Raw genomic sequence first — 13,976 nt, 5'->3', positions numbered from 1 at the left:
CAATCCTCACCATCTGACGGCTTAAAACCAAATGAGTCCAAATCATTCGACTGGCAATAAAATAGCTCTATTTATTTTTGGGAACCATACACACAGAACCACAGTGCACCATAAATTTCACATGTAGGCAGCGATATGTAAACAGAATTAAATGACCTACCGCAGCAAGCTGCAGGAGTGCTCATTACGTTTTCCACACAGTTAAATAACACAATAAATAAAGATTCTGATGGTGATACAGTGTCAGAATGGTGGACTTTTCTATACAATACAGTGTGGTGACAACAGTGCAAAAAATAAAGTGATGGAGTATGTACACAGGTCGGAGGGCTAACATTTCCTGCCATTTTAATTCAGCGAACCAAATCCCTGCTCTGACTTATGAGGTTCCATGGTTTGTGACACATGACAGCTACTCCTAAATGGAAAGGCTGCAGATGAGATGAATTTATTTATTTGTTTAATCTTTTCTCATTACCCCGAGCTAAAACATTTGCAGAATTCTTTGTGGAGCTGCCAAAGTGGCGTCAAAACTTTCATTTCCACCTCACACAAAAGTCCATTTCTGTTCTGGTTAACCGCCGTCTGTCAGAAATGAAAAGTACTTCGCCTTCGGCTGCACTCTCGAGTCCTTCAGGAGCCTCAGGGAGGGGCGACTACAGCTTCTAAAAATCTCAGCTAACAGAGGCAGTGTATTCTCATACACTCAACAACACCAAGCATTTTAAATAAACAACTTCAATTAACTTACATTTCGTTCAGGTAGCTTGTGAGCTAATGTGATACCTACTGTACATTAGAGCAGGGATCAGAACAGTGCATTTTCATGGTACGCCATGTTCAGACATGATGAGTGCATGGAGCGTCGGTCCGTCAGGCATGATGAGGAGATAACAGATCAGGCTTTTCACCACATGTGTGTTTCCCTGATCTCAGCGATCACCTGGCTGGCTTTTTGCAACGCCTGTTGACAAGATTTAAAACAAAAAAGTGAAATGGTTGGTATGGCACCTCAATTCATCGGGGAGAACAACACACCAAAAGGCTGGAGTCTTACCTGTAGCATGTCAGCGGACTCCTTGCGCCGCTGGGCCATGTCCTCCGATTCGGTCAGCAGGTCGTTGAGGAGGCCAGATTTATACAGCTGGCCAACAAGCTCGCTCTGGAGGCTGTCTTTCACATGGTTGACCAAGAAGTGCATCACTGCCTTCGGCACACTAAGGTGGAGAGAGAGGGAGAGAGGAAACAGGCCGAACAGATGGTTGAGAACAAGGATGCAAGATTGCCGGGTGATTGTTTTGTCCCCCAGATGGCGGGGCTCGAGTTTGACCCACCAGATGGCCGCGCCTGTCGAAGTATCGAGCTGTTGAAGTGCAAGCTTTGAGTTAAATACAATATATTTTTCCTTATTGAGCTCTAGGGGGGCTTACACTCCAGAAAACCTGGCAAAAATTCACTTTGGTGGCATGGACACAAGGGTTAAATGAAGCCAAACCACATGACACAAATGTTGATTATATCACCACAGGAAGTGCTCAAAGATTCTTAACACGGTTGTTAGCTGATTGTTAAGGTGGGTTTAGGTTTAGGTTTACAACCATCGTGTTAATTTTCAAGAGAAAGGAGACTTTTAAATGTAAGGCTGCCAATCTTCTATATTTATCTTGCTGTAAATAAATTACATTAGAATATCCAATGTCTTTCAATGCTTTCCCACTGTATTATCCTGTCTATTTGGTACCAAGGCCATTTGTTTCAATCTAACATAAATCTTTACAAACAGCTCCAAAATATTTAGTTTCATCTTTTAAAATGGCCCAGTAAGTTCCTTAAAACAGGCTTTTTTAGAAAAGTAATTCAAACAGTGGTAAACTGTGGTAAAGTGATTTGCTTGGGACTATCATGTACTAACTTGTATTAAATGCAGCAGGACATTGGCAGTTCAACATTGACTACAGAGTTTGTGTTCACGGTAGGAAAAAACATGTAAACATAAATGCTTGATTCTTACATATTGCACCTTAAAGAGTTTTACAAAATCTGAATGCACAGAAATCTAATCTAAGTACTTGAGCAATATTTTGCTAAAAGTCGTTATAGAAATGTGAATATAAAGTAAGAGGAGCTTCATTGGAAAACTCATTCAAAGTTCAGCTTCATGAAGAGAGTTTTGTTGGAAAAAAAAAATTCTCATCAGGTTCGTCATTACTGCGGTTCAAAAGAGTCATTATACCAAATCTTCCAACTGCTGCATTATCATATTTTCTGGTCTTGCCCATTATTAATCTCTTTCTGGCAGGAGGATTATGAAACTTTGCAGAAAGTGCTCCAGGTGGATATTTGATTTAACCTAGAGACCCTGCGTTTTGGTGCCGTGCCATTTGAAAATGTTACCTCTCGTGGTGGAGCAGCTGGCAGGAGAGACATGTCTAGGAAGTGGCTAAAAACCAGAAATACCTTTCGTTGATTATTGGATCATACATTATTCATGAAATGTTGGGATGGAAGAGTTACATTTTGTATTAGACTGCAGGACAGGACAAGTTTTTGTTCAATGTGAATAACAATTTTTTTTTCCTGCATTTCTATCTACTTTATTGGTCCTTTTCTGCATTTGTATAATGTATTTTCATTCAGTTTTACACCCTTTACTACAACTGCGTTTTACAGAAGGCTATGATAGAGGATGCGTACAATGCGTTACATTATATATAGTATTTTAAAAAATTGAATAACAAAATCTGAACTCTCCTACCTGTCCTGAATATTCTTGCGAACGATGAGGAAGTAAGACTTGATAAGGCGCTCGATGACCTCACAGTCCCGCTGCTCACGTGACGACAGCTTCCTGGCAACCGGCACAGGCTTGATGAAAAAAGAGGGACGAAGTTTTAATCGATCGTTCAGTAATCGTTCGTCTTCATGATGCAGCATGCTGATAGGCTGATGTTTAGTTACCACATCCAGCAGGTTGACAACTCCTCTAAGAGGGCTCCCAGGTCCAGAGCCGGGGGCTTCCTCTCCTTTCTTCAGCATCCCCCTCCAGGTCCCTGTGCCGTCCTGCTCAGCCTGGGGCCCTGCTGCCGGGGCCTGAGGAGCCATGAACACAAGACAAATGAAGGAAGAAAAATGTGATCACACAACCAACCAGGGTGCCAAATTATTATTACAGTAGCCTTCGCTTGTCATTAGGGTTCACAGGGTGATGATGGTTAGGGTATGTAGCACAATAACCTCGACCACGTCATATGCAGAAGTGCAAACACAAATCAAACCGGCACAAATGGGGCAGAATTAAATGTTTCGGAGGTGAAGTTGGGAAGACACCTCCTCTGCTCTCACAGAAAGGAAGTGAACTGATCTATTAAAGCACCAGTTAAAGAGAAAACATGAAGGTCAGTGCAGTAAAGAAAAAACACAAGACTAAGAATCTACATGCTGGCAGGTCTGTGGCGCTTTGAGCTAAATGCTAACATCAGCATGCTAACATGCTCACAACGACAATGCTAGCATGTTGATGTAAAGCGTGTATCATGTTCACCCTGTTAACTGTCGTAGTTTAGCATGTTACCAAGCTAGCATTTGCTAATTAGCATTAAACACAGTAGCGCCAAGGCTGATGGGAATGTCATTAGTTTTGCAGGGATTTGGTCCAAAAAACGAGGTACTGGATACAGTCCATGTCAGAATGTGATAAAATGTTGACTAACAAATTAGATCAAATTAGTTTTAAAGTGCCATTCTGCATTTAATTTTCCTGCAATCAAAGCGCAATTTACAACACAAAATGGACCAAACAGGCCTGAGCATAGGGTGTATCACACAATTCTTAGAAACCAAGTACTGAAAAAAAACAAAGCACGCAAAGTATTAAGAGACTGGAAAAGGGAACAGAGGGAGAGGAAGGTATATTCTGTGAGACAGGTGGACCAACTTTGGGGAAACAGACTCTGCAGGAAACACAACAGTTGTTAGTGCGAGTCAACACAGGCTGGAGGACAGCGTCACAAGAGCATGGCATCAGCAGACAAAGATCAGAGTGCATGCCAGCAGCCCATGCTCAGCTATCCATTCATCCATCCATCTATCCATCCATCCATCCATCCATATCCATCCATGCTCCACCACAGCCAGCCCCGCACAGAGCCAGCGAGCTGCGTACGTGCCCACCTTGGCACCGTCCATGTCTGCTCCAGACGCAGGGGGCTCGCCAGAAACCACAGTTGGGCCAGCCGGGCCTTTGCCAACAGACTAGCATGAGAGCCAGAATGGAGAGAGAAAGAGAGAGAAAAAAAGAAGCACTAAGAAGAGAAATGTGGAAAGACGGAGGAGAGGAGGGCTGGCAGTGGAAAGTCATATGAGGGGAGGATAGAGAGGAGGCTGTCTGAGAGGGAGAGAGGAGATGTGGGATAAAATTCCTCGATGGAAACTATCCGAGGCATTTGGTCCACAGATCCTCATCCTGTAGTGCTATGAGTAATTAACACCGCACAAGTCCTCTTTATGCTCGGGACGGCGCAGACGGCAACGAAATATTAGAACAGATGAGCTTTTGTTGTTACATTTCAAAATAAGGCTGTTGCTTTTACCTTATCCCTGGGCACCGAGGACGGCAGCTCTCTCATCCTGTTTCTCCTCTGCTCCTACAAACACACGATGGCACCAGTGATGACAAAAACTTCAACACGTCCTCGGAGAGTGTGTAGGGCAATTAACTTTAAAACTCAAAAAGAGAATTTGTTCTATATTATTAAGGAGAGTGTGTGATAAAAAATAAAAGAAAAATTCTACAGAGTTTGGTACAAGACTGACATTTCTAAGGAAGCAAAGAAAACCAACCATTATAATTTGCATTTTTATGAGAAATGTAATAACAAACTGTGAAATCTAATCACAACTGAACACTTGCAGAAGTTAAAAAAAATTTTTTTTGTTCCCTTACAAGTTGCTCAGAATAGGCACTGCAACTGACGATTATTTTTGTTTATTTTGTTTTGATTAATATGTCGATTATTTTCTTTATACATTGTAAAGACCAAACAGCTTATCAAAGTTATAAATGTTGAACAGCACTGAACAATTGTACACGCCAAATCCAATTTGGCCATCTTCATTTATTAACTTTCATTTTCAGATCAGAAAATCAGCTTCTGAAATTATAAAAGTTTCCAGTTATTATCAGTGGTTAACTTTGAGATGCATATTAGACTTTGAATATTTCAGCTTTTGTTTGCTTCCACATGTTTGAGTTGAATAATACTTTTCACATACAAACTTTTTTATAAATATATGAATACATAATCCCAGGTCTACAAATAAGCAACATCAGGTTTCACCTCTTCTCTCTTTATTCCTGCAGAATAATGTATGAGTTGTTATGAGTACAGACCTCTATATTGTTATTCAACACCCCGCAGGCGTCTGCGAAGTCTGGATGTTTGGTGTTGATGTAGGCCAGCTCTATTGCCACCAAGTTATGCACCTGCGACGAGAAAACAGGAAGACTTCAGTTATCCATCGAATTATGATTCTCATTAAACACTGCGGCCAAAACGATAATAACAAATTCAAATAGAGACGAACGTGATGGTACCATCTCATTGGTGATGGGCAGCCTCTTCCTAAGGAGGGAGGTGACCACTTCCACGATGGCCTCGTGGAGCTTCGGGAATCTCTGCAGCTCCTGGAGGACAGAACGTTCTGAATATGAATGTCTGCCTGCGAGGGGGAAAGATAAATAAACGCGAGCGGTTGCTTTGACAGAGCTGAGTACCTGTGTGCTGTAGTTGCTGCAGTGCTGGATGATCCTCTGCATCTCCTCGTGGACCAGCTCCACGCAGCGCAAACTGGGCTCCTCCAGGCGTTTCACCTGCTTCTTCACCAACAGCTCGAAGGACACCTCAGGCACAAACAGCGATGGACGCGGGCCCTGTTGGAGGAGGACGAGGAGGAGGAGGAGGAGGAGGAGGGAGCTGCGGGTTAGCAGTTATTACCCAGATCAAATTGTCAGCTAAGCGAGACTGTATTTTTGGAAAAGCCATGTTTGTGTTGTTTCAATAGCTCACTGAACTAACGATGACAAGACAAACACCAGGGCCCCTTAATGATGTCACATTTTACGAGACAACGCTGCAGCGGCACTCACAGTTGCGTTCCTTATGGCTGTTAGGATGTCTATGGTGCTGAGTCCTCCCAGAGGATCCACGGACTCCAATGTTCTGCCAAAAGTCTCGTGGAATATATAACAAATTCTGGCTCCACCGCACCTGAAAAATAGCAGCGAGGGGATATTAGCTGTGATGTGAACCCCTTGGCCCGCTCTCCTGTCAGCTCTTCCTTCACAGAGGCGGTGCGTGCCTCAACTTACAAGTTGTATCATATTAAATGATGAAACCAATGCAGTTGTTTTGCTCATTTTCCCCGCGCTGGATCAACAGCATCACCATGTGGCTGAGCGGGGGAGAGGTTTACTCACAGCTCTGCTGTCTCGATGTATTTGGCCGTGCCCTCGATGGTGTTGCAGTACTCCGTGGCAAACTTGGTGATGAGCTGGAGCAAGGTGGCACTTTGGTCTTCGACTGGCTCGCCGTAGCTGCTGAGCAGGGACTGGTACTGGGCTGCCAGGACGTTGATCCGTGTCTTCAGCTCAGGGAGGCAGTCTCGGATGTGATGCATCAGTAACCTGGTATTATGGCAAGAAAGGTCAGTGGGGTCAATTTATATGCAGATGTGAAATGATGTTCCGAGACGTGCGTCAGGTAAACATCTGTTGTCAATGAAAGGAAGAATCCATTATCTTAACAGCTGGCAGTTGTTGATAAAACAGCATTAAAAATGTATTGTAGAACATCGTCTCCGTTCATTAATATTGAGCCCATCAGCCCCGTTATTACACGCTCAACTAACTCTTCTAAACATCTTTGTGCTTTAACTTTGTGTCCTCGCTGGTAGCCACCGGCCGTATCTTTGTTTGGATTAGGATAAGAAGAAGCGACTTGCAAAAAAAACAGGTTAAAATTCATTTCCATCTTGCTATCGACTGAAACATTCTTCATCCAGATGATTAGAAGAGTGTTTGAGGATTATGTAAATACATTTAGATCAGCTTAAGTGTTACAAACAACCTTCTGGGCTTTTTAAAAAATTGATACATAAGAGGGTTAGGTTGCTGCCAAAGCTAGCCAGCCATGGCTACTAGCTAGGGGAAGGTGTGGGCCGACGGTATTAGCGAATAATCATCAATCATTAATCTATTAACAGACAAATACAGATGGGCATAAAAGCATCAAAAGGTACGTTACAAATTACAAACACTTGTTTTCAAATATATCACAATAAGATATACAATACTGTCAAGAGGAAATGTAAATGATTAAAGAAAGCCATTCTATATAAACTGATATTGTTACATTGTTGAACTTGTTGAATAGCACCAGACAGGAGCGCAGCAATTAAAATACAGTCATCATTTTATGTTCTTTCGTTTATCATTTAGGTAACTTGGTGTTTACTTTATCTGTTAACTCTAAATGTACAGGCCAGACTCTGACTTTGCAAGGAACGTAGATCAGATCAGTGGTCTTCTAATGGAAGACTAATATATTATTAATGATTAACTGATAATCAAGTGAGGTAGCAGACTATAAATTAAACAAATTGCCTAAAATCTGAATTTAGTTCTGTGTGTACATTTTATTCTCATAAATAAAGGCTATGGGGATCTGGTGCACAGAAAGGAATTCTAGGAGAGGTACTTCTGCACACCAACAGTCTTTTTTACAGAAAATGGCACACCCAAAATAAACTTGTTATTATTCTTGAACTCTTTTGATTGCGGTCCTGAATCAGGTCGCTTTTGAAAGGAAACCATTTGGAGTTCACGAGTAAAATCTCTCCCCAACAATTGGATGGATTGCCACAAATCAGGTACAGCCATTCATGCTCCCCTCAGGATGAATTAAAAAGGATTCGGGGGGGCAAATCATTTGTTTGCACATGCACCCAAAAGTCTGTCAAGTGCGACTAAGCTCTTCCATCGGTCGCTCCAGTGTGTTCAGCAGGTCAGATTAAAAGAAATGTAGCTGATTTTTAACAAACGCCAACTCGGTGTGTAGACAGCTGCCTCTGAACAAACATAGTCATGTTTACAACCATTTACATAATTTGTTAAAAAACCACATTAAAAGGGTTTTATCTGGTCAACTAAATAATGTGCTGGTGCACCTAAATGATCAAGTGAGGTGCACCAATGCAACTAGTGTACAACGTTAGTATGGAGCATTGATTAATGACTTTGAAAACCCTCAACTTTTCATCGAGGTGAGAATTCAGCTCAAAGCACCATTAAACTACCACCACGAAGTGAAGCCTGTCTTTAAATCTTGTTTTTCTGTTTTGTCTGCCACCCTGCCGCGAAATAAGCAACTGCTGGCACGGTGATACAGTGATCTTGAAATGGTTTACAACAATAGAAGCAGGAGGCTTCAATAAAATAGTCTGTCACGGTCAAATTAAATATAACGTCGACCTGTTGAGAGTTCTGGCCAGGTATTTGGTGCCGTTCCGGTTGGCCAGCGATGGATATTTCTTCTGGAGGAAAGCATGTTCATCTCGGATGGCATCAGCCACGGACTTTTTGTTGTTGATGTCCAGCTGGCTCCTAAAATTGCAAACACAAAAACACACCAACAGTTATCCTGGACAATAAAAGGAAAATACAAGTAAATGTCAGGACATATGGGATACAATCTTATATTTACAGTATCTTGTTATCCTTTACTCTTATAAAATAAAGCGCTTGTTCTTATTAGGCTGCCAAATGCACTGTAAGTCATGTTACTGCATGTGTTCTGAATGGAAGATAATAGCTACCGATGTTCATTAAACTGACCTCAATGATAATGGCAGCTTCTAGCAATAGATACTGATATAAAAGCATTAATGTATTATACAGTAGTGCAGTCATCTCTGCTCTCTACGTCTATATTGCACCTCTTGTCTACAGTGCAACACTCTTCTCTCTATAATGACTGTGGAGTGTTTCTCGATGTATTCAGTGCGGTAAATGTGGTTTCTCCCGACCTGTTGACAACTCCGATGAGACCCAGTTTGACAGGAATGACTCGGCCCATTAGTACGTCCATCGCATCGGTGCCGGCGTCCATCAGGTCCAGCTTGGTCACCACAGCCAGCGTCCTCCTGCCTGGTGAGGCACAATCATTCAAGTCAGCCATTAAAGGTATATTTAAGCTTGAAAAAAAATCTGATTATCAAAATGTTTTCCTTACCATCGGGGTCGACCTCCCGGGCCACCTTGAGGGCCTCCGAGGTGGCCATGTCTGTGTTGGCCGCCGTGACAGCCAGGATGATGCAGTTGGGGTTGGAGATGTGCTTCAGGATTAGATCTCTTATCTGAACCTCGATGTCCTTAGGCTGATCACCCACGGGCACCTGAGGGGAATAACGCCAATTAAAAGCAAAGAAAGTGTCAATTGGGTTCCTTAGCATGCCGCAGCGAGGGATTTCTCAGATTAACATGTGTTCATCCAGAGGGGAGGAACTAATGAGGCTGGAATCAAAGCCAGAATACTCTTGGGCTTTGTCAGCGGGTTCAGAAGGAATCAAGAATTAATTCCCAGCAGGCAACACATATAAAATACACAAAAGCATCGACCACACAGGAAAAGTTAACACCAGTAACCAAGCAGATCTGGTAAATCTTGGTTTTTAGGGAAAGTATAACAAGTTTCCCGAAAGGTTCGAGCAGATCAAAGCCTCGTCATGGGGGAGAAGGAAGTAAAGCGTGTTACCTTAGTGATTCCTGGCAGATCCACCAGTGTGAGGTTGACAACGTGAGGAGAAAATATCTTCAGATGGATGGGTTCATCACTGATCCCCTGCAGAGGGACAAGAAAAGAACAGACGTGTGCTGTGTGTTGAAACAGCTTAGCACTGTTTTACAGTTAAAAATATGCCATTTGGCAATTTTTTTTCTTTTTTTTCTTCCTGGCTGTCAATTCTGATGATAAGAATATTAATAACTGTAAGATTACAACTGTCACGGTGCTGTTTGTGACACAGCTGGGTGTGCACTACAGCTCATTCTCTGATGAATAAATATCCGGCAATGTTTTGTTTTTTTTACAGTTTTTAGGGACATTTATGCTTCATTTGTGATAGTGACAGCTGGAGAAAGACACTAAGAGCAGGGAGAGAAAGAACGAGGACCTCGGGCTGGAATCAGATCTGGGCAGCTGTGGTAAGGAAGGACTCAACCTTGATACACAGTCTACCAGGTGAGCTACTAACACCTGGCAATGTTTGAAAAACCCAGAAGGTTGTTTAACACTTCTGGCTGTTATGAAGGTGCTCTCAAATCTTGAATGACTCATCTGAACATCTGGATTGCAAACATTCTGCCAGCTGCAGGATAAAGATTTTTCAATAGGGACACACCGAATGTTAAGTTCTGGGTCGCGGCGTGAACAGCAACACCCCCCCCAAGCCCCCTACTCAATGATTACAACTTTCAGAGACATGCATATGTTTGGCCAGTTTTTGAGAATTATATAAACATCTTCAGAACAGCTACGACCTTCTTTTTTCTCTCCATGTTCCCATTTTATTTTTTAGAGAAACTGATCCTTAGCTGTGTTACTCAAATGTATCGCAACAAGAAACTAGGTCTAGGTGTCTGCTACAGCTGACCTGGGGGAGGGGCATGGGTCGTCTGGGAGCCTTAACTTCCAATTTGGTAGACAACCACCCTGGGAAACCAGTTATCGTTAGTTGGCTATGTGAAGAGGTATTGCTATCGGAGAGTATCGCTAGCAGTTTGACTAACTGCTACACTCCACAATAAGCAGCTCAATCTTGTGTTTGATGACAGAACAGCTCTCCTGAAAGACTGAGAGCAAAGAAGTGCAGGGTGACCGGCTTGGTGCTGGAGTCAGTGGACAGTTAAAGGTGCAATAAGTAAGAACTGGCGAGCCGTCTAAAGTAATTCTGAAAAACAGCGTGTAGCATATCACCAGAGTAACTCACTAGTGCTAACTGTAGGTGCCAATGGTCAGTTAGCACAGTTAGCCTTGCAGCTAGTGATACAGAACAGGAGTCTGGAGTGGCATTACAAGACAGAGCGATGGAGGGCTAGCTGGTTAGCATGCTAAGTGAGACAGCCTTTGGACATTTTTGCGGCAACACTGTTCATTTTTTTATGTTTTAAACCAATATCCTTACGTATTGAATCTGTATGATAGGTTCCAGAGAGAGACTGAGTTTCTCTGAGTTTTAAACTTCTGCTGTCAGAACTTAATCTAATTAAAAGGGCGATGGTCTCCATCCTCACCATTACACTGACTAGCTTTGAGCTTTTGAAGAGGCCGTTGCTAATGTGAGACACTCGACACACTACTCAGGGAACTGTGGTTGTGTATTGTACACAATAACCCAAAATTTCACAAGCGAAAGTAACTTCTTCTTCTACTTGCCCTCTTTTCTCTTCCTAGAAGCGTCCCCGAAACCCTTTGGGGCCCAGTAGCCCTGAGCTACGTGCCAAAAAAATGTTGGTATGATTTTCCACTGTGGTCTAAAATTTGATAAACATACTTTATAAGCTCTGCTGTGAAATTCAGTTTCCTCAGCTCAGGGCTAAATCCACAGTCGAGCCTTTGCTCACATACTCAGATTTGGGGAAAAATAAGTTATGTATTCTTTCATCTCATTGTGTCTGGATCATTTTAATGCTCTGTACATATTATTTGTCACTAATCCTTACTTCGCCTAAAGCTAACCCAAAAAGTGCCCCTAGTTTTCGAACTGGCAAAGGAAAGAAGGAATACATTTCACAGGAACCAAACCTATGTCATTAGCTGCTGCAGAAGTTAGTAATGAGTTGCCCTTAAAGTTTTGTTATTTATTTCTATGCAAATCTTACTATAATTAATCAGGACCTTATCATATCTTCTACTTAAGATTTCATCTTGATTGTGCATATGTTTCTTGAGAATCACATGTCCTTTTGCCGATTACTCTTCAATAAACGTACTTCACCTTTCTTAAGGTGCTTTATTAGTAGTTGACTAATATCAGAAATCATCTCCATCCTCCATCCATGTCTCACCTTATTGTTCCCTGATATTCGCTCCGTCTCATTTTCAATTTCTTGCCTGATTTCATCAAAATCTGTGTAGATCTGCAAGAAGAAAAAAATATAAAAAGACAAGCAAGGGTCAAGATTATTCATTTGATGTTATGTATCTTCTAATTCTTACCTTATTTTTCGTGTGGAGAAACTTGCCCCACTCTTCCCCGTCTCTGTCTGAAAGACATAATAACACAGTACAGGTTACAGTTACAGCTCGGGAGTTAACAATGACGGATGACTGACTCTGTGCAGGAGGCTAAGCAAGCACGGCTAACAGAAGGATCGACGCCTGACGACAGTTACTGGTCTGGTGGACAAAGCAGCTTGAGTTACAGGAGGAGGAATATGAGGAAGAGGAGGAGGAGGAGGAGGAAGAAACACAGCTAAAAAAAGCCAATCAAGGGCTGCGGTCGAATAGTCTGATTTTACTTAGGAAGGTTCCAAACTGAGTGAAATGACCCACAAGTATCTCAGCCATGATAAGAGCCGGTTGAATCATCTTAATGCTGAGCTTCAATGCTTCCTATTTTATCTACATTTAGCACTGGGTACACTGGACGATCCTTTATGAAAGGAAATGAGGAAATAATGTTGGTTAAGTGCAGTCAAGCCCTTATGAATTCTCCGTCACATCTTTCCTTGAACCTATGACGCTTTCCTTCGAGAAAAAGTCAAGAAAAGAAAAGGATGTACTGTTTTTTGCACTATTTGACCGCAGCCTAGGTCATCGAATGTGGAGACACCTGTACAATGCACCTTTGTGAAGTTGCGCTTTTTTCGCACCCTGGCACCTGCAAGTGATTAAAGGGACAATGACAGAGAGAAGACTGAGCGCCAGCATATTGTACAACTTCTTTCATGCTGGACACAGAAAATGAAACTAGAATTAGTGGTGTCCTTGGTCTGGTACACTTCTGAGATAAGAGAGTTTTTTGCTCTTACCAATTTCATCATTCTTCCTTGCGTCTCCAGGATCTACATGGACCAGCTGGAGGATGAGAGGTCGCCTGGTTACGACACCGGTCCCTCGGGGCAGCAGGTCCCTGCCCACCAGGCTCTCCAGCACTGAGCTCTTGCCACTGCTCTGGAGACGCAAATCACAGACAGGGACACGAGTTGGATAAAGGCTAAAGAATGGACTTCCTGATTGAACACATCACATCCAGCGTAGTCCTCTCATGGCCTCATGGTGGATCAGGGCTGCAGCCAACACAGCTAACTGCACCTGTCTCTTCCTCTAGCTGTGACCTGGTTTAAGCTGACAGAGGTTAGTGTGTGTTGATGAGGCTCTTTAAATAGCACTGATTGAAGATGAAAATAGATTTCTCTCACACTGCCAGTGCAGACTTTGCAAATGAGATGTGCAGCAGTCCAGCTTGATAGGCAGTATTTGTAACTACGGCCTCTGTGTAGCCTCAATTCATGTTGGTTAATGAAGATTTAGCTTTGTTCTAAATGTAGGTAATTTCTTCTAATAATTGTATCCACATCTGTGCATGCGTTACAGTACATCAAGGTTATCTAGCTAGCATGACAGCCGCTATATCACAAAATGCACAGAGCATTTTTACCTGAGTCCCCACCACTGCTATCTGCGGCAGCTGTATGATATCCGCCCCCACCGTGTTGAACACGTCCTGGAGCTTGTTTATCACGGGGATAAGAGCCTCCATGTTCGCGGTTTATGAACAGAAAATTAATAAACCAGCTAATTTCGTGATGGAGCCAAAGTCATTCAATGTCCCACCGACACCACCATTGCAACAACACCCACTGTGCGTACGGACGAGAGGTTTTGTGGCGTGTCGGGAGTTGTAGTTTCGCAAACTGG

At 42.6% G+C, this 13,976-nt stretch overlaps 1 protein-coding gene across 2 annotated transcripts; it reads right to left on the bottom strand.

Annotated features, from left to right (window-relative positions):
• Positions 1-45: 45 nt before the first annotated feature.
• On the bottom strand, positions 46-13,967 carry LOC115595132 (dynamin-1-like protein). Of its 2 annotated transcripts, XM_030439263.1 has the most exons (19): positions 13,717-13,967; positions 13,088-13,229; positions 12,273-12,319; positions 12,122-12,193; positions 9,810-9,896; positions 9,288-9,450; positions 9,082-9,202; positions 8,528-8,659; positions 6,476-6,682; positions 6,146-6,266; positions 5,774-5,929; positions 5,594-5,683; positions 5,390-5,482; positions 4,590-4,643; positions 4,171-4,251; positions 2,959-3,090; positions 2,756-2,865; positions 1,058-1,217; positions 46-964 (listed from the first exon to the last, which is right to left on the bottom strand). In XM_030439263.1, exons 1-19 carry the CDS (start codon positions 13,816-13,818, stop codon positions 908-910), a joined length of 2,127 nt encoding a protein of 708 aa, XP_030295123.1. In that variant the 5' UTR covers positions 13,819-13,967; the 3' UTR covers positions 46-907. The 2 variants fall into 2 exon arrangements, with proteins under 2 accessions (XP_030295123.1, XP_030295124.1); XM_030439264.1 differs by lacking the exon at positions 4,171-4,251 and having other exon boundaries at positions 13,717-13,966.
• Positions 13,968-13,976: the final 9 nt, after the last annotated feature.

Source organism: Sparus aurata, chromosome 14 (genome assembly GCF_900880675.1).
Source record: "Sparus aurata chromosome 14, fSpaAur1.1, whole genome shotgun sequence".
NCBI classification, from domain to species: domain Eukaryota; kingdom Metazoa; phylum Chordata; class Actinopteri; order Spariformes; family Sparidae; genus Sparus; species Sparus aurata.
Note: the sequence above shows the minus strand (reverse complement) of the source record. Positions and strands in the feature narration are given on the sequence as shown.